Source organism: Pipistrellus kuhlii, unplaced genomic scaffold, assembly GCF_014108245.1.
Source record: "Pipistrellus kuhlii isolate mPipKuh1 unplaced genomic scaffold, mPipKuh1.p scaffold_m20_p_23, whole genome shotgun sequence".
NCBI lineage: Eukaryota > Metazoa > Chordata > Mammalia > Chiroptera > Vespertilionidae > Pipistrellus > Pipistrellus kuhlii.
Genome location: NW_023425522.1, coordinates 11319429 through 11341789, shown reverse-complemented (window position 1 = coordinate 11341789; position 22361 = coordinate 11319429). Strand labels below are relative to the sequence as shown.

General features: G+C 59.4%; 3 protein-coding genes across 9 annotated transcripts in view; 2 read left to right on the top strand and 1 right to left on the bottom strand.

Annotated features, from left to right (window-relative positions):
• PITPNM3 (PITPNM family member 3) overlaps positions 1-6612 on the top strand; it is an 89944-nt gene extending 83332 nt beyond the window's left edge. The window contains exons 19-21 of one of the 3 annotated variants that reach the window (XR_006742543.1): positions 913-1041; positions 2397-2880; positions 5983-6612. Coding sequence is in view for 2 of the 3 variants with exons in the window: in XM_045586649.1 (XP_045442605.1) it covers positions 913-1041; positions 2397-2693 (426 nt within the window). In the remaining variant the exon portion in view is untranslated. Of the gene's footprint in view, positions 1-912; positions 1042-2396; positions 3686-5982 lie in introns of those variants that run through there. The other 2 variants (XM_045586649.1, XM_045586648.1) reach the window with 2 other exon arrangements.
• A 223-nt stretch (positions 6613-6835) lies between these two features.
• On the bottom strand, positions 6836-12357 carry PIMREG (PICALM interacting mitotic regulator). Of its 5 annotated transcripts, none has more exons than XM_036451940.2 (5): positions 12224-12357; positions 11220-11532; positions 9155-9432; positions 8565-8660; positions 6836-8018 (listed from the first exon to the last, which is right to left on the bottom strand). In XM_036451940.2, exons 2-5 carry the CDS (start codon positions 11508-11510, stop codon positions 7985-7987), a joined length of 699 nt encoding a protein of 232 aa, XP_036307833.1. In that variant the 5' UTR covers positions 11511-11532; positions 12224-12357; the 3' UTR covers positions 6836-7984. The 5 variants fall into 5 exon arrangements, with proteins under 5 accessions (XP_036307833.1, XP_045442602.1, XP_045442600.1 ...); XM_045586646.1 differs by having other exon boundaries at positions 12194-12311; XM_045586644.1 differs by having other exon boundaries at positions 12164-12286.
• A 4598-nt stretch (positions 12358-16955) lies between these two features.
• Positions 16956-22141, top strand: AIPL1 (aryl hydrocarbon receptor interacting protein like 1). Its single transcript, XM_036451939.2, has 6 exons — positions 16956-17121; positions 17724-17903; positions 19455-19643; positions 20503-20679; positions 20796-20937; positions 21748-22141. Exons 1-6 carry the CDS (start codon positions 17026-17028, stop codon positions 21948-21950), a joined length of 987 nt encoding a protein of 328 aa, XP_036307832.1. The 5' UTR covers positions 16956-17025; the 3' UTR covers positions 21951-22141.
• The last annotated feature ends 220 nt before the right edge of the window (positions 22142-22361 follow it).

Here is a 22361-nt window from a genome sequence, read left to right as displayed (position 1 = left end):
CAGGGAAGCCATGGGGAGCCCCGGCAGGGTGAGGAGGGGTGAGGAGGAGAGGCGTGCAGAGGATGCCGATGGGAAAAGGCCAGAGGCTGTCAGAGACATTGAGGGAAGTGGGGGGGAAGGAGGGTCAGCGTGGGAAGGCGAAGGTTCAGAGTTCAGAGGGGTCGTTCCCGGTCCAGTCTTGGAGGTGCTGGTCCTTGACCTTAAAGAAGGCAAGTTGCTGAGAGGTTCAGGCGATGGGGGGTCATTGTGTGGACAGGAAGTCATCCCAGTGATGGTGGGACTTAGGAGGAAGAAAAGCTGGGACCAAAAGTCCCCCGCGAATTTCGAGGGAGGGTGAAGGGAGAGAAGATGACGTCAATGGGGGGCTCAAAGTGAGGAGCCTTGAGATGGTGAGCACCTCAGTGCAGGCGGGGATCTGGGAGTGACGCCGGCATGAGGAGGAGCTGGGCCATCCTCTGATAGATGATGCTTGTGAGGAGGACATCAGACCAGCCAGCACCAGGCAGTGGCCACATGGCGCCTCCAGTCCGGTGCGGTGGGGATGGATGGCACAGGGTTGGAGGACAGACAGGACTGGCTCTGTGATATGGAAACCTGGGAACCTGGCCCTCAACTTCCTGGTCCCCAAAGGAGCGCTTTGCCCTGTTGTCACATGACCTACGAATAGAGCTGCTCAGCTGACGGTGCGGTCCTGGCGTTGCCAGGCAGAACCCTGGGTTGGGCCAGGGGTGTAGGGTCGGGGCAGAGAAGGGAGGCCACTTCAGGGCAGACCCATGACTTGGATTCTATCGGTGCGCAGAGCAGGGCCCCCGGCAGGAATTTCCTGGGGGATGGGGATCCAGAAACCCATTGGCGGGGGTAGGTGGGGGTGACTGGCCTCCCTCGCCCTCCACGAGCTGCTCTGTGTTTCAGTGCTTCATCAAAATCAGCGCTGCCTACGGCTCCACGAAGGACATCTCCGTCTACAGCGTGCTGGGCCTGCCGCCCTCCCAGATCTTCATCGTGGGCCGGCCCACCAAGAAGTACCAAACCCAGTGCCAGGTGGGTGGGGGCCTGGCTGGGGCTGGGGGTCGGGGAGTGGGGCCAAGGATATAGTAAGGGGCGGATAGGTGGTTATTCCTTTATTTGATCATTCCTTCATCTGCTCATTCATTCATTCATTCATTCAGCAAATACTGCGAGACACTGGCCTTGAAACGGGCCCTGTGTTGGGGGCAGGGAAGAGTCCCGGGTGAAGCGGGTGTCATGCCATCCAGCCCAGCAGGGAGATGGGAACATGGGCAGACAGGGACAGTGCAGGGTGGCAGGAGCCATATTAAATGAGGGGGCAGCACAGATGGCTGGCGGGGCCCCAGACAAGGACAGGCGCCCTGGCCTCAGAGCGAGGCTGGCTCTCCGAAGTGTGAGGCTTGGCCCTAGAAGGGCCTGTAGTGGGAGGAGCATTTGTGACAGGGCCGGAGGCGACAGAAGACTGGTGTATTCTGGGAACGGCCAGTGCCAGCGTGGCCGAGTGTGAGGTGGGGGGAGTGGGAGAGGGGCTGGGGTTGGGGGGCAGTGCGTGCAGGCCTGTGTGCTCTGAGTCTGCGGAGTGTTCGCAGTTCAAGGCTGCAGGGGGCAGGCGGGTGGGAGGAGGTGGCAGGGCAGCGGAGGGGAGGGAGGTGGGAGGGTCTGAGCCGCACGTTTAGGAAGAGGGACTGGGTTTGGTGATGGCGGTGCAGGTGTGTGGGACGCAGGAAGGGAAAGGCAAGGAGGGCACCCTGTTTCCAGCTTGGGGAGGAGCAGGCGGAGGAGCAGACGAGGGGAAGGCAGTGCTCCTTCGGGGCGTGTTGAGTGTGACCGTGGAGGGACCCCTGAGTGGGGATCCTTAGGGCAGTGCTGATCTCACACTCCCTGTGCACTGGTGGGCCTCATGGGGATGTTGTTTACACGTGGATCCTGGTCTGTAGTCGGGGGTGGGGCCTGGGATGCAGCTGCCACTGGCACAGCAAGCTGAGCACAGCAGAAGGAATGGCCAGAGGGCCGCTGTGGGGGCCGGAACATGACTGAGTTCCCTGGGGTAGAAAGAAGGTGGATGGTGGGAGAGACTGACAGTTTGGGGTTTTAGTGGAAGTGACCAGGGTGGGCGTTCCGCCCCCATCAAGAATCCAGGGGATCCGAAGGCCCACGGGTGCAGATAGACTAGACGTGAGTGTTCAGGAGCCTTGAATGGTAAGAGAGTCCAGTTTCCTGCAGGTTCCACGGAGAAGCTGGAGAGTCCATGGCAGGGAGAGAAGGGGTGACTGGCGCTGGTGGGGGGGGGGGGGATGAGGGCAGAACCAGGCACCTGCCTGCCCCGCTGGCCTGACCCCGGTCCCCCGTTCCCCCCCCCCCCCCCCCCCCCCCCGTGCCCCCTGCAGTTCCTGAGCGAGGGCTACGCCGCCCACCTGGCCGCCCTGGAGACCAGCCACCGCGCGCGGCCCAAGAAGAACAACTCGCGGATGGCGCTGCGCAAGGGCAGCTTCGGCCTCCAGCCCGACTTCCTCCGCAAGCGCAACCACCTGCGCCGCACCCTGTCCGTGCAGCAGCCGGACCCGCCCGCCAACCCCAAGCCCGAGCGCGCCCAGAGCCAGCCCGAGTCCGACAAGGACCACGAGCGGCCGCTGTCCGCGCTCAGCTGGGCGCGCGGGCCCCCCAAGTTCGAGCCGGTGCCCTGAGGGCGGGCTGTGCGCGGAGACGGGGGCCCTTGGCTGGCGGGCTGCCTGCGGGGGGGGATGGGAGCGGCCGCCTTCTCCCGGACACAGGCCTTTTCCTGCTTTTTCCCTCCCGTGTCTGTCCAGTCGTGTCCGACCACAGGGGGAGGGAGGGGCCCTACCCGGCCTTGGGGGGCTCCCTAGGCTGCAAGTGGGTGAGGCAGCCGCTGCTGCCTCCCTGGTGCCTGTGGCTCCGGGCCCAGTTCGGGGTTGGTGTCTGTGTAACTGGCTGGGTGCAGGCCTGCCCGGAGCTGGTGTTGGACGGAGTCGACCATCTTTCTGGGTTCTCTGGGCTTCGAGGTCGTGCAAGGCAGGTCCCGAGGGGAGAAGCCCCAGACCAGGGATCCGCGGCCTCTTGGCTGTCCCGTGAGAGGCGAGTGAGTGGCATTGGTGCCTGACATTCCGAATCACCAGGTTGGGCCTGGCTCTCCTGCGGCAAAGCGGCCACTTTCTGGGAGAGAGAGGGTGCGCCCTGGGCCAAGCTGTGTTCAGGTGTCTGTCCCCAGCCCTGGGGGAGGGGTCTGGTGCTGCCGGTCCGTCCTGCGGCTGTTCCAGTCCTGCCTTCTGTCCTCAGTGTCTTCAGCACCCTCCCATGGCCCCAGAGGGCTCCTGTCTCTGGAGGCCCACCCGGTGCCGTCCCCCTGTGAGGCTGCGGCCTGGGGCTCTGGCCCCGCTGGGCTGGCTGTGAGCCCCTGAGCCAGCTACTGGCCCTCTCTGGGCCCTGCCTTCCTTATGTAATTGCGGGATCTCCCCAGCTGAGATCGAATGGGGTTCAGTTTTGGCTCCTAGGCTGCCCCGCTTCTGCCCCGCGAGGCTTTCCAGGCCCAGAGGTCCTCCGAGGGCTTAGGGACCTATGTTGTCCCCACAGTTGGAGAGCGGGACTCGGTGAGGGCAGGAGGGAGCAGCTATTGCCCCACCACTTCAAAGACGGGGCTGGGGCAAGGGGTCCCAGCTTCACCGAGAGACTGCTGTATTTTTTGTTTGTTTGTTTGTTTGTTTTATTTTATTTTTTTGATTTTTTTTTTTTTTTTACAGAGAGGAAGAGAGAGGGATAGAGAGTTAGAAACATGGATCAGCTGCCTCCTGCACACCCCCTACTGGGGATGTGCCCATAACCAAGGTACATGCCCTTGATCGGAATCGAACCCGGGACTTTTCAGTCTGCAGGCCGACGCTCTATCCACTGAGCCAAACTGGTTTCGGCCCGAGAGGCTATTTTATACCGATGCCCACACCCGCTGTCCCAGGGGCAGGGACACGGCCCAGAGGGAACGGATCTGGCTCCCCCTCTCTGGTACCGCCCAGTCTGATTCCTCCCTTGTGGCTCCTGGAAGGTGTAGAACTGAGACCTCAGAGTTCTGGGGGTCTGTGTCGTTTTGGCTCAAACTGTTGTATTCTCCTTCCTCCCCTTTGCCACTCAGCTTGGTTTGGTGCCCGTAACTTCCTCCTAGATCATCCCCTGAGGTTGGCCGGGCTTAGCTCTCCGGGGCCTCGTGCTGCTGGGCCCCTGGCCCAGGCACGGGTCTCCTGCAGCGCTGGCCAGGCTCTGAGCCCCTCCTGCTGGCCCGTTCTCTGTGTCATGGGCCAGGCCGCCCCAGCGCCCGGACAGCTGCATACACAGCAGGCACCTGTGTCAGCTCAGTGTCGCTTCTGCTCAATGTCTACCTCTTGCCGTTCCCACATGGCCAGTGTCCTCCCCGATGGCCGGCCGCTGCTGCTGGGGGCGGCTGGCACCACTGGCACACGGAGCCCCCGACTGGGCCGGAGGGGTCAGGGATCCCAGCCCCTAACCCTGCTCTCTCCACTAGAAATGTGTCTTCTCCAGTCTGCCCGCTCCGGCCACCCCAGCCTGCCAGTCTGCCAGCTCTCTGCGTCCCTTTCAGTCCAGCACCTGCCTTTCAGCAGCGCCCAGCCACTCTGCTGGGGGTGGGCGGTCGCCCCAGGCGTCCTCTCTGGTCCTGCCTCCTGACAGTTCACATTCCTCCTTCACTGGACATCTTTTCTCGGCTCCATGAGGCACCAGCTCCTGTGGCTTAGCCACCTCAACCCCCCCCCCCCCCCCCCCCCCCCCCCCCCCCCCCCCCCCCCTCCTCCCCTCCCCTCCCCTCCCCTCCCTTCCCCTCCCTTCACTTTTCTTTCAAAATATCCCTGAATTCCACTTGGGCAGACTTTTTCTGATTCGCTGAAACTCCACCTCCTCTTTGCCACTGATGTATCACTCTCACAAGATAAAATAATTAGCGTGAGATCCTTCTCCCCCGTCCGGTCCCCTCTGCCTTTCCTGAGAACCCCAGGCTTGGAGCCCGAGGGAGCCGGCATGCCCGGCCCTGGGGAATCTGAGCCCACGGGAGCAGGACTCTGGTTTTGGGGGTGGGAGTGGGAGGGCCCCCTCCCTTTCTGGAGCCCTGGTGGGGGCTCCGAAGCCTCACGCCCCGGGTGCGAGGGTGAATGTACAGTGAGCCGCGCAGCGTCAGCGGGCGTGGCTGTGTGGTCCTGTCTGGTGACCAGACTCGGACATTGTAGGTTTCCGTTCTGCTTTTCACAGCAGCTGTGACCCACAAGCACTTTCTCTGCCAGTGGCTGGTTCCAATTTGTTCGTCCCGTTTTGTTGGAGAAAAACAAAGAGCCGAGTCGTGTTGTTCTTGGGAGGGGCCGCCGCCTCTCCCCAAGTCGTCCCATGGCCCCCCGAGGGCCGTTCCCTGGAGAACCCTTCCAGCTCCCTGAGCCGGCTCCCCCCGAGCTGGGGAGCGGACTTCCCTGCTTGACCAAAGCTCCCTGTTTCTCCGTGGCATGTTTGTTCCTCCCAGCTGGGGGCTGTCCTGCTGGAGGGCCCACCTGCCGCCTGCCTGCCAGTCCCTTCGCCCTGTTGGGGGTTCAGGGTGCATCCGCAGCCAGGGCCTGCTCCTGTGGCATCATGGTTTTTTTCTAAAGAGCCCGACTCCTCCTTTGAGCTTCACAAAGTATGAAAAAAGGGGGATTTTTCATGCATTTGGATGAGTGCCCTCCTACCTGGACACAGGGCCAGAGAAAACATGTCTGCACCCCAGGATTCAGACATCACTAGGGGGTGGGCTCTCTGGGTCTCCTTGTACCACTCTGGACCCTCCCACACCCAGAAGTGTCCTGCAGACGAAACGTGGCACCCATTTTTTCAATGAAAGCTGGGCCCCAGGCAGAGTGCAAGCTCTGTGGGGACACCCCACCCAGCCCAGGTGCAGACGGCCCGGGGTGGGGTGGGGTGGGTGCTGGGCAGAGGAGTCTCGAAATTGACCCGGCCTTAAACAACCAACTTCCCAGCCAGACCCCAGGGGTTTGGGTGCCCAGTGCGCTCGGGACCTAATCTGCCACAAGGGGTCACCTCCCTTCTCCTGCTGCCTCTGGGCTTGGGGGAACTTTCTTAAAAACTATCCTTAGGGTCGTCCAAGCATCGGGGCCTGGCCTGGGTCCTGCCCGCTTTGCTGAGGGTGGTCGGGGTAAATGCCAGTTGGACCTCCCTCTCGTGGGGACAAGGTTTGGCAGGTGACACCAAAGAGGGGCAGGACAGGAGGGCGGCTCGCTCACAGGGACCCCTACCCTCCTTTCTATTCGTTTACTCGGTGGTGGCAGCCTGTGTGGTCTTGTTCGCCGTCTAACTGTTCTTCCGTGTGTACCTCTCAGTACTGTCCATGGCGGGTGGATCTGTGGGTGAAAAGGTTTCCCTCCCTCATGGCTGCCTTGTACAAAATCCTCGAGCAAAGAACATGTAAACTATCAGATTTCTAACTAGACAAAAAACAGCATTCCGGAGTTCAACGATTTTTACAACGGGTCTTGATTTTGATGTGCGCTGGTTTTTAACTCTCAAACGTTGTCACTTAAATAAAAACCTTATTTGCCTTTAAAATGTGCTTTGCTCTGAATGAAGCTGAGAAACCTGTCTTGCTACTCCTGCTTTTCCGGGGGGGGGGGGGGGGGTTGGGGGGGAAAAGGGGGGGGGGCCGGCCTAGGGGTGGAGGGAAGTGGGGAGGACAAGGGGAACAAAGCCTGGCTCCAGGACAGACCCGAGTGGCAGGGGGTGGGGGGTGGGGTGGGGGGTAACAGAGAAGAGATGTCAAATACAGCAAGTCTTTTTTTTTAATGATGAAAGAAAATCTTTATTTCATTATTTTCCATAGATGTACTGTACTGCTAGTACATCGAGAAAACCTCTATTTTTGGTATATTTTGTACATGGTTATATTGCTGAACTCTCCTCTTCATTCTTTCAAAAAATTACCTTTATTGTTGAAAGTATTACAGATTTCCTCCCCTTTCCCCCATTCATCCCTTCTGCCAGGCCCTCACCACACTATTGTCTGTGTCCACGGGCTGTGCACAGATGCATGCAAATTCCATGGCTAATCCCTCCCACCCCAGCCTTCCCTCTGAGACTCCCTCAATCTGTCAGTCTTTGTTATGCAAAAGCAGCGCTATGGAGGGGAGTTATGCCCTGATTTCTTCCTAATAAAATGACAAAACAGATTTCTTAAATAATTTACAAAGGGCAGGCATTGCTGAGCAGTGCTACTCCTCGCTGCCATCCAGTGCCCGATGCTTGCTGAGAACATAAATAGGGACCCGTAGGCCCCAGGTCTCAGAGCCTGGATAACTCTCCCATCCCTTCTTCTGCGGCTGGCCCGGGAGCTAAGCACCCAGCAGTCGGGTCTGCAAGGTGTCACCTCCTGGGCTGTGGCAGGCGGTCTCTGCGGGGCTCAGATGTGGTCCGGGCAGGAGAGCAGAGGCCCCTGATCAGCCTCCACCTGGGCCTTTGCCTATCAGGTCCTTGTCAGCAGTGGCCCCGGGGCACTGCCAACTCTCGGGGGCTTCCTCCAGGAACTCAAAGGTGCGGAGGCATGGATCCCACGCGGAGTGGTGTGGGGGTCAGGTATGACTCACTTCTTGCAAGAAAGAGCTCTCTTCTTGCCCCTCATTGCGCTTCAGGGGGGATGGGAGGGTGAGGACACCAGAGTCTACCCCCAGAATGAGGCTGAACGGTGGTGAGTCAGAGAGGTGAGCAGCTCAAGTCCCAGCTGGAAGGAAGACGGCCCACTTCCCACTCTGCTGGGCGTCAGCTCTGTGGGTTTCTCCAGGAGACTCAGTCCTTCAATGCGCCTCCAAATCTACACATTCGCTCATGGAGGAGGAGGAGGAGAGGAGGAAGGAGAGCACAGCACGCTGGGAAGGATGCTTGGGAGGAAAGATGCTCAGGAGGAGGGCATTACCTGGAGGGCACTCTGTCAGTCTCGAAGGAGAGAAACCATCATGTCGGTGCTAGAGATAGAAAAGCAGGAGAGACATGCCATCGGGTGGGGCAGGCTCCGAGGGCCCTCCCAGCCTGGACTAGACCAGACCAGACCCGGCAACATGGCATCTAGTCAAAGCTCGCAAGGCTAGCTAGGAGCCCATCACCGCCATGTACACATACACATGGCCCCAAGTTAGGGCAGCTCCAGACCTGGGCTCTGCTCTCAGGATGGAGTCCTGAGCAGACAGACTAGGAACTCAAAGTAGCCACACACACAGCTTTCCCCAATTCCATGGGCGGGCAGGGCATGAGGGAGCCATGGGGAGTGTCGGAGGCAGGGCAGAGCCTGGGGAAGTTCCAGGTGATGGACACGTGTGGTGGCCTGAGTGCACCCTTAACTCCTGCCCCAGTCTGGGCCTTTATGTCCTCTCATGTTGCAGATGAAGAGACTGAGGCTGAGAAGGGGAGGGACTGGCCAGGGTCCTACAGTGGCCAGAACCAGAACCAGAGGCCTGCCTTAAAAAGGGGGACCCTGCCAGCCACTTTGCTTGGGAGGATAGATGCCAGCTTACCTCTCTTCAGCCGCGATGACCTCGTCCAGCTCCTGGGACAGCTTCCGGAGGTGCTGGATTCCTGCCCCCACAGGCTCCAGGTCACTGTCGGATTCACTGAACAGAAGGAAAAGCCACGGCACCAGCGACTCGTTGGAAATCTGTGGCAGGAGCCTCATTCCCCCCCCAACCCCGGCCAAACCAGCACTGCAGCCTGGGGTCATTGGGGGCGGGTAATCAACCCAGGAAGTGACATCAGAGCAACTTGGCGAAGCTGGCAGAGAACAGATGGATCAAGGCTTGTGGGGTCAAGGCCAAGGGCAGACCTTGCAGAAAGGTGAGCCCTGCGGTTTCCCGCTTGAGTCTGTCTCCAGCTGGTTTGAAAACTGGCTTGTAGGCTCCGTAGGAGGCTTGGGAGTGTGAGATACAGGCAGAGCTAAGCTCCCCCCTTCCTTTTAGAGATGGGGAGCTAAGGCCTTAGTAAAAGGCTGAAGTAGTGTGAGTCCAGACTAGTGGGGTGCAGAGCTGGCCAGAACACGGATGTGACTCAGCTCAGGGAGCCCCCCGGAGGGGCCGTTGGTGTTTCGGGGGCCAGGCTCTCTCCCACTTACCTGGGGGAGCAGAGGGGCTCTGTAGAGGAGTAGGGGCTCCGGAAGGCGGCCTCCCTCCTGGACCTCCGCAGAGGGTGGGCCCGGGGGCCCATCTGGGAGGAGGAGCGGCAGCCCAGACTGGAGCGGGCGGGGCCGGCTCCGGAAAGCCGGGCGCTCCTCTGGCTCAGGCTGCGAGCTGGGGGGCTACCGCCCTTCGGGGTCTCTCTCTTCCTCCTCCTGGCTTTCACCTGGGTCTCCACCAGCCACTTGGTGCCACTCTGGCAGGACTCCTGGATTCTCTGTGGGCACACGGAAGCGTGAGCACAGACAAGCTAAGGGTGGGCCAACCTCGTCTCCAAGCCATGCCTCCGACCCCTCCACCTACCAGCTGTCCCCCGCACACAAGCAGCTCTGTCTCAAGGGTGAGGAAGATGGCTGATGCCTCTGCAGGGCCCCAGCAGAGTGGCCTGCAGCAGAACCACTGGCTCTCAGAGCCTCCAGGTGCCTGAGACCAAGCCCTCTTTCGAACACAGACTGACCCAGAGACTCAAGAGCAAAGCCTGACCCCAGGACACTGTGAGATAACGTGTCCCCCTGCTCCTGGTCATACTGTTCCACCCTCCACACGAATGCTCAGAGATCCTTCTCAAGGACAGTTCTGATCAGGATGCTTAACTGCTCAGTGCCCTCCCACAGCTGCTCCTCACCCAGGGCCAAGCCCTAACTCTTGGGCCTTTCACTCCGCTGGGGGGCGGCCAGGATGGCTCTTCCTCAGCCAGACTGTCTCTGCCTTGGCCAACCAGAGTCCAGAGTCGTTAGAGCAAGTCCCGCGTTACCTCAGGAGAGTTCTGCAACCTTGGGCAGGCTACCTGGCTTCATCCCTGACCCCTGGGCATGAAGCAATCATAGGGTTCTTCTAGACAAGCACTAACATTTGGCTCAGAGACCTCTCTACAAAGGGTCCCCCAAACATCTTCCTTGTTCCATAGCTTCAGATGACCAGTCAGATCCTAAGGAGGGCCCCTCCTGTCCCCAGTCTTCTCCTTGGAGGTCTGTTCACTCCCGTGGCCCCTGTGCATTCTAGCTGACACCTCGAGGCCTCTCCAGCTCTAGGTTTGAAGACATATCCCCTTAGAACACATGTGTCAAACACAAGGCCCGCGGGCCAAATCCGTCCCGCCAGGCCTTGCAATGTGGCCCGCACCGCGCTGTCATCACTGCACTCCGCTGCGTTTCCATCACAATGACAGTTTATGACTGTTCAGTAAACCATTCGGCCCGCGATTTAGGCTGGATTTTAGATTTTGGCCCCTTCTCTGATTGAGTTCGACACCCCTACCTTAGAAGGTCCACCACAGGCACCTACCACCCAACGTAAGTGACATCTTCCTGCCCACCCATCTCCGCTGACCCCTAAGCTCCCAAATCTGCCTTCTGAGCAGCTCTGAGGCTGTTCCCGTCTCTGCAAGACCAGGCCCTCCGCACCCCTCATGGGAGAATCTGCTTCTACCCCCTTTCTAACTCCCCAAACAGCTAAAGATCAGGCTCTGATATGCTAATTAGACCTGGTGCCCGCCCTGCTGTAAACAAATTCTTCCCACTGGTTCTCAAGACTGCCAGTCTCTCTTGGGCGTGCCCAAACATCCTGGGCACCCGGAGCTCCATCTCACTGCTCCACCTTGCTCTCTCTTCTTCAGCTTTCGACCTCCCTCTGCTCTGGGTCTGGACTCACACAACTTCACCTGTAATATTCGTCCCCTTTCCTGGGTGAATTCCATGGATTCACCTCATCCGAGAAGCCTTCACTGGCTAAGCTAGTTTTTGGTGCCCTCCCATCATTAGCCACTGGCTTACAATTTCCATCACAAAAAAGCTCTATTGTCTTGTTTAGTGAGGCTGTTTCCTCCGTGACACAGTTTTCATTCACTCACACAACTATGGGTCCAGCACCTACTATATGTCAGGGACTCTTTGGGGTGCTGGGAACACAGCAACGGAACAAACCCAAGTCCTTGTCTTCATGGAGCCTATATTCTTGGGGGCTCCTGAGGGCAGCAGTTGACCTGGACATGGCCAGCAGCATTACCTGGGACACGGCACCCAAGGCGCTCTTCGCTGAGCGGGCTGCAGCCTGGAGATGCTGCTGCTCTGGCTCTGGGGTTTCCAGGCGTTTCCAGGAGGGGCCCGCCCCTAGGTTGAGGCTGACGGCTCTCAGGGGCAGCCTCCTTTGGAACTGTCTGCAGAGGGAGCCCAGGCCTCCGCTGGGGGCCTCCGGATGGCTGGCGGCAGGCTGCGGCCCGTCGCTCTCCTCCAGCGGCTGGTGGTCCTGGAGCGATCGGCGCATGGAGGAGCTCAGGCCGGGCCACCGAGAGGCCATCTGTCCGTTCTGTTCACAGCCCCTGGGAAGAGGTCACAAGGCAGGTCAGCAAGGCACCCTCCACCCCATTCCCACCCCATTCCCGGGCTCCACAGACCTGGGCTCAAGGGAAGAGATGGGATGGAGGCCCATGGTGTGTGTGTGTGTGTGTATGGCCCAGGCTGGGAACAACCGTGGGTGCGGGCAGGAGTATGCTTCCTGAAAGGGAGGGTGTGGTCAGCGATGCCCAGAAGTGGGCAGAGGCTGAACAAGGCTGGTCAGCACTTCCTGCGGTCGGTCCCTTGCTGAGTTTAAAACTGCAGTTGTTTTTTTTGTTGTTGTTTGTTTTTTTATCTTAGCCCCAGCTGGGGAGGGAGGCAGAGTCCTCCTTGAGCCTCAGCAAGGGGCCCCGCGACCGATCAGCGCTTCCCACAACCCGCCCTGACCCAGCGAGCTCCCACCCAGACCCTGGACGCCTGGCCAGAGCCCCCGATTTCCACCCTGCAACCCCCAGGTGCCCCACATGCATGCCGGTCCTAACTAGACACCCCCTCACCCCATCGCCTCTGGTCTCTTCTGAATAGAAGCCCCACCACACCCTGGCCTGCACTCACCCCAAAGCTCCCAGCCTGCGAGGTGCTCACCCCAGAGCTCCCAGCCTGCGAGGTGCTCACCCCAAAGCTCCCAGCATGCGAGGTGCTCACCCCAAAGCTCCCAGCCTGCGAGGTGCTCACCCCAAAGCTCCCACCCCTGCGAGATGCCGGGCTCAGATGCGCCTCGCCCACCCTGGCGATTTGAAACTCGGCGCGGATCCGGCCCCCCCCGCCCGTCCTCTCAGCTGATTGGCCCCGTCCCCGCCTCGCTGTCGCGCCGGGGTGATCCTATTGGCTCTTGGCTCTCGCGGCCGCGAGCCCGGCTTTCAGATTTGCCGGGTCGTCCCCATTCATCCCGGGACCCCCGCGGGCTGGTAGCCGCGTGCACCGGCCCCTTTGTGCGGGCAGGTCCCGCCCAGGCCCGGGGCAGCGGCCCCTCCTCCCGCCGCCGCCGCTGGGGGTTCCCGCTGGTCTTACAGGGCGGGGCGGGGCGGGGCGGCTCCCGGGCTCCCAGCTCCTTTCCCGTTCCGCCCAAAGGGTCCCGGGGTTTTGTCACCTAGAGTTCCGGTGGAGGTTTTGTTTCAAACGTCTCTCCCCTCCCGACCCTCTGGGCTTCTGTGTTCCCCTTACTCGCCGTCCACATTCTGCCCCCAAAACTCGTCCTGGAAAGGGGACCATGGGGCGTGCACCTCCTCTCCTCCTCCAGTTAAGCATCCTCCACCCCAGCTCACCGACCCCTTTCCCCTCCCCAGGTGAATGCCTCCCTCCCTGCCCTTAGCATCCAAACCAGCGAAAATATGGCATTTAGAAAGCCCTTCCTCCCTCCCTTTAAAGGGGACCCCAAAGCCGCACTGGCCACTCCACCCCTGGGGTTCCTAGCCGCCGTCTTCACCGGGCCTCCCTCCCACTCCTCACCCCTGTGGCCACTCTCTTGCTGGTGGGCTGTCCTTAGCCTCATCTTCACCTCTGGGTGATCACACCCACTTCTCTGGCATCAGTTATCTCTCTGCCCACCCCACCCACGCCCTGCCTGGCAATGGAATGGTGAGAACCATGAACACATATGGGGCACTTACTGTGCACCAAGCCCCTGTGTTCCTAGCACTTTCCGTTATGAACCCATTTGACCCTCCTTGCAGCCTGTGACCAGATGATCAGCCAGAGGAGAGGTGAGGCTGGTTCCCACTGTCACTCAGTTAGTATGCAGCAGGGTCCAGGATACAAGCCAGCCAAGGTGGGTGCCCCCCAATCGCCTCCCCACTTGCCCCACAGAGGGAGGTGACCAGTCAGGGGCCAGGGTCCATGCGCCTCACTGCCTCACCACACTGCCTCTTCTCACCCACACCTCTCCCAGACAGGAGTATCTCACCACCTCCTGGATCCCAACTCCTGGCCACTGAGGCACCTCAAACCACCCCTCCCCCCCAAACAAACATCACCCTGTCTCTCCCAGCCCCTCCTCCATCCCCATGTCCCTTCCCTAGTGTCTTTCCAAACACCTACTGGGGTCTGAGCGATTGAATGCTGTGCTGAAAATGGGCCATCACCCTGGCCGGTGTGGCTCAGTTGGTTGGGCGTTTTCCTAGGCACTGAAAGGTTGCTGGTTTGATTCCAGGTCAGAGCAAATGCCCAGGTTGTGGGCTTGATTCCTGGCAGGTGGTATGCAGGAGACAGTCAATCAATGTTCTGTTCTCATACCAATGTTTCTCACTCTCTCTAAAAATCCATTTAAAAAAATAACTATATATATAAAAGGCTAAGTGACCAACTGTCCGTCTGTCTGACCATCTGACCGACCAACCGGCAAGTACGTCTGACATGCACTGGCGATTGAAAAATAAAAGTGGACTCACATATAAGCTCTCACTATAAAGCTCTTTCTTCTAATTAATTTCCTTTCAATGTGCACAAATCTGTGTATCAGGCCACTAGTCCTATCTAATAAAGAGGAAATATGATAATTGTCCCTCACAGCATCACAAAGATGGCAGTGCCCACAGCCAGTAAGGAGGGAATATGCTGACTTCCATGCCCTCAAAGATTTCCACTCAATCCAGTCCCCTCAGTCCAGCTGGCATGCCTACCTCCAGAGTCCCCCAGTCCCCTCAGCCCCTCAGCCACCCAGAGCCAGTGTGAGGCACAGGCAAGTCTCAGATGGCTGCTGCCCAGGTAACCAGGGCTGGCCGCGGCTGGCACTGCTGGCTGTGGCAGCAGCAGAGGTGTGATAGGGGCATCACCTTCCCCTGATCGCCAGGTTGCCTCCCACCTCTGAGGTCTCCCAGACTGTGAGAGGGGGCAGGCAGGGCTGAGGGATTTTCATGCACTGGGCCTCTAATCCTATATAATAAAAGCCTAATATGCAAATCGACCAAATAGTGGAGTGATTGGCAGAACAACTGCAGAACAGGAGCTTCTCCCAGCCTGAAGACTCCATGCCAGCCAAGGTGGGTGCCCACCCAATTGCCTCCCCACTTGCCCCACAGAGGGAGGGAGGTGACCAGAGGTGGTGGCAGGGGGCAGGGCTGGTGAGTGGGTGGCATCAGGCCAGCCATGGTGGGTGCCAGCAGAGCCCCCACCTCCCCCCGCTCATTGCCCCACTGGTCACCCCACAGATCGGCCCTGATCGCCAGCCAGGTCTAGGGACCCTATGCATACATGAATTTCATGCACTGGGCCTCTAGTATGTATAAAGAGCCACAAAGTCAGTGAAACAGATGCATCCTTACCTTAATGGGCCTCACATCTAGTATTTGGGGTGTGATGGACATTAACGAATCAAGTTATCAACAATCAATTAATCAAACAAAATTATGACAAAAATACATCATTTAAAGCTGAGACCTAGAGAACGAGTCAACCAAGCAAAGAATGTGTGTGTTTGAGTGTGTGTGTCTCTGTGAGTGTCTTCTTGTACAGGGAATACCATGTTCAAGGGGACCAGTATGTAGCTCACACACACACACACACACACACACATGCAACTGAAACTTTTCCTGAAGCAATACTTGCCATTGTGCTGTCCTTTGATATTTTATCTATTTCATTGTTGAAAAGGCCGGTGACAGCTCACCACAGTGATTTTACAACGGTCACTGCTCCTGCCCGCCCATTTGCCTTGTTCCCTGGTTGAGTTGTCTCCCGGCCTCAGAAGTATTTGTTCCCAAGCCTGTTTATGCCACTAGTGTTTGTCATTGTAATCGGGGAATTTAATTCATGTCCTTTATCAATGAAACTTGAGGGGAGAAAAGCAGGAGTTATTATTTTTAGGAAAACTAAGCGGAAAGTGTGGGAAAGACTAGTGGATGTGAAACACTTTGACACAAGTGTCTCCAATGGGATCTTCTGTGGGGTCTGAGCACTGGGGAGCCGGGAGGGATCTGACTTGCTGCCTCAGTCTGGGCTCCTGGGCCCAGACCAGTTGGCCCAAGCTGGGCTTCCTCTAGGCCAGCCGCTATGGGAGACTTTTAAGGGTGCTGGGTTTCGGGGTTCCATTCACTGCTCAAGGGAGGCCTCTCAGCTTCCAGGAGAGGGAGGCAGGAGAGTGCTTTCCCCGGTTCAGTTAAGAAGATGGAGTTAGGGATAGAGACAAAGGTCAGCCCTTTGCACGTGGCTCTGCCTGGCTCCTCCGGTGGCATTCCCATCTCTCCCCATGGCAGGTTCGGTCCCATCTCCAGGAAACACGTCAGCCAGGGGACAGGAGAGGAAGGCTTTGTGGTTCCAGGAAAGAATCCTCAGCACCCTCGGGACCTTGGCAGGATCAGGTTAAAAAAAAAAAAAAAAAGAATTTGCCACAAGGTGGCGCCAAACACCAACTCTTCACAGGATTTTCCACTTTAGATCAGAAAGGGGATCCATAATACCCTGAATAAGCTCTGCGGATTCCATCCCCATAAAGGAGGGAGGAGCCCGCTGCGCCCAGCCAGACATTGTAGGAGAGGCTGGAATAGGGCTGGGGTGGGCCCCTCAAATTTATCCAAGCCTGCCCTGCTTTTCAGACCCTGTTTCACACCAAACTAGAAACCTGCCAATCCTCTCCCTCCACAACGTCACTTTCTCTGTGGGTGGACAGAGTTTGGGAAGAAGAGGAGGGAGAAATGGGGAAGAGGGAAAGCAGGGACCACACAGTCCTCAGGGCCCGGCCTGGGCTTCAAAGAGACTAAGAATCTGACACCAGGGCCAACGCCGGGGACCAGGCAGGGTGAGGGGCTTTGGGTCAGCCTCTCCTTTACTTCTTGGTGACCTGAGTCCTTGCTGCTGCCAGCTCCCTCAATGCTGTCTTCCTCCTCCTCCTCCTCCTCTTCTTCTTCTTCTTCTTCTTCTTCTTCTTCTTCTTCTTCTTCTCCTCTCTTCTTCTTCTTCTTTTCTTCTTCTTCTTCTTCTTCTTCTTCTTCTTCTTCTTCTCCTCCCTCCTCCTCCTCCTCCTCCTCCTCTTCCTCCTCCTCATCCTCCTTCTCCTCCTCCTCCTCCTCCTCCTCCTTCTCCTCCTCCTCCTCCTCCTTCTTCTTCTTTTTAAATTTCTTTATTGATTAAGGTATCACATAATTGTCCTCATCCCCCCATTCCCATCCCAACCCCTCCCCATGCATTCTCCGAACCCCCTGTTGTCCGTGACCACTGGTTAGGCTTATATGCATGCATACAAGTCCTTTAAGAAGGCTCCAGCGCACTTCCTCTCTTCTTGACCTGGGACAAAACCAAAGCTGGTGCAATAACGTCTGTCAGGCTGGAGCTCCATCCCGGAGAGGAGCAGGGGATGGATGGATGGGGCAGAAGGCTCAGTTGCCAGGGAGTGGCCTGGAGGAGCGGCCTGGAGCCAGCATGGGGCACAACCCCGCCCCACTCTTCTAATTCGCACCCCCCACCCCCAGGGCAAATCCCCGTTTTAGCCGGAGCTCCTTCCTCGGAGGGATTATCTCAGCCTGGGCTGGACAGCTCCCACAGCCATGGATGCCGCTCTGCTCCTGAACGTGGAAGGCGTCAAGAAGACCATCCTGCACGGGGGCGTGGGGGAGCTCCCAAACTTCATCACCGGGTCTCGGGTGAGTGGCCTCCCCCGCCCCCCTGCCCTTCACCCCTAACCCCCTCCTTGGCAGGGCAGCCCCTGGAGCCCGCTGGCTGCAGGGCACTGCACTCAGGTTTCAGCTTTGCCAAAAATGGCCGGGCAGGCCCTTCCCGGATTGTCAGCCCTGAGGCATCTGAGCTGGTGTCTGTTCACTGGGCATTGTGGGTACTTTGCAAACTAAACCACGGCATGGGATGGGGGAGGGGCTTTGGGAATTTCCTGGAACCCCAGATGTTGAGTGAGAAGGAGGGCTCTCAGGGGTCGTGGTGTTTGGCCACACCTCTCTGGTGGGCTTCCCTGGGCGATGGGCTGTGTGTGTGGCCTCAGACGCAGGGCTGACTTAAGGAAGGACATCCTGACCCACAGAGCTGTCAGGAGCGGGATGAGGGTCATTTAGGGGGGAGGGGGCTCCTCATCCCAGGGGAGTGCAGGCGGATGGGGATGCTCTGAGGGGTGGGGTCTGAGGCATCTGACTGGAGCTGGGAGCTGACCCTGAGGGCCGGTGACAGAGGGCTGGCTCCTGCTGGGCTCGGGAGGTGTGTCTAGCCCAGGGTCCTCGCTCTCGCTCTCGGGGACCAGGTGACCTTCCATTTCCGCACCATGAAATGTGATGGGGAGCGGACGGTGGTCGACGACAGCAAGCGGGAGGGGCAGCCCATGCACCTCATCATCGGGAACATGTTCAAGCTGGAGGTCTGGGAGCTCCTGCTGACGTCCATGAGGGTCCGCGAGGTGGCCGAGTTCTGGTGTGACGCCATCGTGAGTGGCCGGGCTGCCCGGACCTGGGCTGATCGCTGTGTGTGCTTCGGGGCTGTGGGTTCAGGAGGGTGGGGCTAAAACAGCAAGCACTCCCTGCCCCTGGGAAGTTGGAGATGGATTAGGAACAAGCCCCTGAAGTGACAGTGTCGTGGCTGGCTGGGGGGATGTGGGTGTTAGGAACACAGCAGGCCACGTCCCTGGCCTTCAGGGAACTTGAATTCTGGAGGAGAAGCAGACACCTAAGCACACACAGGGCAGGGCAGCCAGTGCCGTGGCACAGCTCAGCCTGGCAGCGTGCTTTAGGGCCACAGGAGAGGGGCAGCTGACTGCTTTGGGGTTTCGGGGAACTTCTTTAAGAAGGTGACATTGAGCTCTGGTTGCAGAGTTGGGGCACAGAGCCGGGACCCCCTCCCTCCTTCCTCCCTCTGAGGTGTTGCCCAGGTGGGGGTGGGATTCTGGAGTCCTGCCCCTTCTCTGGCCCTTACCTTCCTTTCTGAGACGTTATGCCACTCCCAGTGGCATCCCTCAGCCACTGTGCCCACCAGACCCTGGCAGTGCCCGGACAGCAGGTGTCCTGAGGGACAAGGCCTTTGAGGTCATGGCCAACCTGCCACCTGACCTTGGGGCCCACAGCTTGCATTTGGCTTGCCGGAAGCAGGGGCCTGTGAGCTGGGGCCGCTGTGTCGGGGCCTGGAGCACCTCCTCCCTGTAGGAAGCTGATCCTGGCCCCCCCCACCCCCCCCGCCTTCCAGCCCTAATCCCAAAGGCTTACATGCCATGGGGTCACCTCTCTCACAGAGAAGCCAGGGTGTTCGGGGCTGATCCCAGCTGGTGGGCGGGGGCAGGGAGGGGGTGACCTTCATCCTTATGCTGGTGACTTCCCAGTAGTGTGTCTTTCCTGGAGCCGCCACGTGGAGCCTGACAGGGGCCTTGTCAGGACCCAGGCCGGGGAGTGGGGCTCTCAGACACCATCCTGAGGGGCTTTTTAGCGCCAGGGGGGCAGCTGAGGCCCCACATGGCACAGGCCCTCTGAGGCCAAGAGGCTGGCTTTTCCAGGGTGGCAGTCCCAGCTCCCCGGGCTGACCAAGGCTGTGGGGAGCTGGACCCATACCCTCATTATCTCACCGGACCCTGCAGCTGCCCTGTCACTGGACACCTGTGACCTGGGGGCCTGGGGCTCAGCAGGTGACCCGGGCTCACTGCTAATCAGAGCCCGGCCAGGAAGCCAGCCCAGCCTTCTGGGAGCCAGAGCCTCCCTGCTCTCCTTGCTCCCCTCCCAGAATCCCAGGCTTGGTGGGCTCAGGGCCTCCTGGGGAGAGAAAGTCATTAGCATGACGACAAGGGGGTTCTAGTGATGCCTCCTTTGCTGGTCATTTTAAGAAAGGAAGGAGCTAGCAGATGGGGTGCCTTGCCCGGCAGGTAGTGCAGCTATTTGGTGTGGAGCGTTGGGGCAGGGGTAGGGGGCGGTGGGATACGGGGGCGGGGCAGGGAATGGGCTGGGTGAGGCCCGGCTGGGCAGACAGCCCCGGTGCCATCTGCCGTCTCCCCCAGCACACAGGTGTCTACCCCATCCTGTCCCGGAGCCTGCGGCAGATGGCGGAGGGCAAGGACCCCACCGAGGGGCACGTGCACACGTGCGGGCTGGCCAACATGTTTGCCTACCACACGCTGGGCTACGCGGACCTGGACGAGCTGCAGAAGGAGCCGCAGCCTCTGCTCTTCGTGATCGAGCTGCTGCAGGTGCGGCTGGTGGGGGGGGGGGGGCAGAGGCAGGGGGATGGGGGGGCTATCCCTGCATCAGACAGGAATGGGGTGGTGGGCATCCTGGGAGCCCCACGCACCAGTCCTGGCCCTCACCCGGAAAGGGCTCATAAACCGCAGGAGACTCCTCCCCAGCCCCAAAAGGTCCGTGGCCTTTTCCACACCAATTTTTAAAAAATGTCCTCTTTTTTCACTCGGAGACATTTTCCTCCTATTGGTTCTCAGCTTCCAGTTTTGTCTTCAAAGTTAGATTCCAGCCTCATCCCAGTCCCTGAGGGCTGCGGGTTCGGACCGGATGCTCCCGAGTGACTGACAGGGCAGGTTATGGAGGTGGGACAGGGCCACGCCCGGCAGGACTGGGCTTATGCCAAGGCCGAGGCTCAGCCTGGGACCCTCGTGAAGACAAATGAGACCCGCGTCCCTCGGGGCGGCATGCACCCCGCACAGGGCAGCGCCTCTGAGGGGCTCAGCCGGCATCGCAGGCTGTACCTTCATAGCCACCATCCCCAGCAGAGGGCAATACGGTCCTGTGCTAGGGGCGGGCGTGTTATGGCAGCTTCTGGACATCAGGAAGGAAGTTGTTGACTGGCAGGTGCCTGTGCCTGATGGCATGGGAGGGCCGGTGAGGGTGGGCCCTGGGCCGTGGCTTCCTCGGTGTGTTTGTGTGTGTGTGTGTGTGTGTGTGTGTGTGTGTGTGTGTGTGTGATCAGCCAGCAGGGTTTCCCCAGGGACCTCCCTGTGGCCAGTGCGGAGCTGGCTTCGGCGCGTGGGCTGGGTCCCTACCTGCCAGGGTGCAGGCCCGGGCCCCCCCCCAGCTCATCTGCGGCTCTCGGGCCAGGTGGAGGCCCCCAGCGAGTACCAGAGGGAGACCTGGAACCTGAGCAACTCCGAGAGGATGCAGGCGGTGCCCATCCTTCACGGAGAGGGAAACCGGCTCTTCAAGCTGGGCCGCCACGAGGAGGCCTCTGCCAAGTACCAGGAAGCCATCGTCTGCCTGAGGAACCTGCAGGCCAAGGTGGGGCTACCCGCCATGCTCCCGGGGCTGGGGCAGCGGCCCCCTTCTGGCCAGGGCCACGGGCAGGGGTGTCACACGGCAGCCTCAGCTCACCGCAGCCCCATCTCCACGGGCAGGAGAAGCCCTGGGAGGCGCCATGGCTGAAGCTGGAGAAGATGATCAACACCCTCATCCTCAACTACTGCCAGTGCCTACTGAAGAGGGCGGAGTACTACGAGGTGCTGGAGCACACCAGCGACATCCTGCGGCACCACCCCGGTGGGTGCGGGCTGGCGGGGCGGGCGGGGCGGGCGGGGCGGGCCAGTCACCACCCAGCGGTCCCCGCCTGCGCGCCTGCCATGGGGGATAGGTGAGCAGAGCTCATCGCACAGGCGTTTCACTTGAATGTGCACCAGGACAGAGGCACATAAGCATAAGGTGACCAGACCTTCCGCTTTTGGCGGGACAGTCCCGATTGTTTAACAAGTTGTTCCACATCCCGTGTTAAAACGCCACGGGACGCAGGACAAATTGTTAAAAATCAGGACTGTCCCGCCAAGAGCGGGATGTCTGCTCACCTTACACGTGCGATTGTGTGGAGCGTCGGCAGGCGTTTGAGGAAGGGGCCCTCCGTAGGGAGCACACGGTGACGTGGATACAGTGCTGGGCTCACAGGCGTGTCAGCACCACTGTGTGTATGTGCTGATGGAGTCTGAACTCGTAGGAACAGGTCAGACCCTCGCTGTGCGCCAGGCACTCAGTCCTCCGCCTTCCTCACACCATTCACCGTGTCACAGCCGTCCGGGATGGGTGCAGGGGCAGGGCCTGCAGCGTGCACCGTTTGGGGAGCCTCTGCAAGGAACAGGATGGACGTGTATGAGCATAAAGTTAGTGATGAGGCCCCGGAAGGGTCTGCACCAAGGTGGGGAGTCATTATCACCCCCCATTTTACAGTCAAGGACATGGGCTCCTGTAAGGAGAAGCGAAGGGTCCTGGTCAAGGTGAAGGGTGTTGTAAGCTGGCCAAAGGACCAATGGGTGGGGCTGCCCCTGGGCCTGGGTGGCAGGTGTAGTTCTATCGTCCCTGCAGGCATCGTGAAGGCCTACTATGTGCGGGCCCGGGCCCACGCCGAGGTGTGGAATGAGGCCGAGGCCAAGGCGGACCTGCAGAAGGTGCTGGAGCTGGAGCCGGCCATGCAGAAGGCGGTGCGCAGGGAACTGAGGCTGCTGGAGAGCCGCCTGCAGGAGAAGCGGGAGGAGGAGCAGCTGCGCTGCCAGCACATGCTGGGCTAGGGCGGGCGCCTGGGGGCGGGGGGTGTCCCTCCTGCCTCCCAGCAGAGCACCCCCCACCATGCTGACCCCCCTGTGCCCACCGGACAGCTGGGAACTGGGCAGCCAGCACATGGCCTGGCCATTTCTGGTTCCATTGGCCAATGTTTTGGTGTCACATTAAAATTACAACTTAAAACCCATTTAGTACAGACCCCTGGTAAAAACAAAAGCCCCAAAGGGTCTATGAATAAAAGTGAAGCTTCTTATTTCTAAGCCCAGAACCAGCAGTTTGACTCTGGATGTTACTCTTTTGGCAGTTTCTCTCTCGCCAAATACTGTTGAAGTCACAGTTTCTCCACCCGTGCTTTTATCCCAGGTCACCGGAAAATGAGAATTCAATGCTTTGATGCTTTCTCATCCCTTCCTTCCCCT

Excerpts from the sequence above, each read along its gene's own strand:
- PIMREG (XM_045586644.1), bottom strand. Across the intron at positions 8,661-9,154 it reads GAGCCCCTCTGCTCCCCCAG|TGAATCCGACAGTGACCTGG; the intron begins GTAAGTGGGAGA and ends CCTTCTGTTCAG. Across the intron at positions 8,019-8,564 it reads GTCATCGCGGCTGAAGAGAG|CACCGACATGATGGTTTCTC; the intron begins GTAAGCTGGCAT and ends TTCTATCTCTAG.
- AIPL1 (XM_036451939.2), top strand. The coding sequence starts at position 17,026 with ATGGATGCCGCTCTGCTCCTGAACGTGGAAGGCGTCAAGAAGACCATC. Across the intron at positions 19,644-20,502 it reads TCGTGATCGAGCTGCTGCAG|GTGGAGGCCCCCAGCGAGTA; the intron begins GTGCGGCTGGTG and ends CTCTCGGGCCAG. Across the intron at positions 20,680-20,795 it reads TGAGGAACCTGCAGGCCAAG|GAGAAGCCCTGGGAGGCGCC; the intron begins GTGGGGCTACCC and ends CTCCACGGGCAG.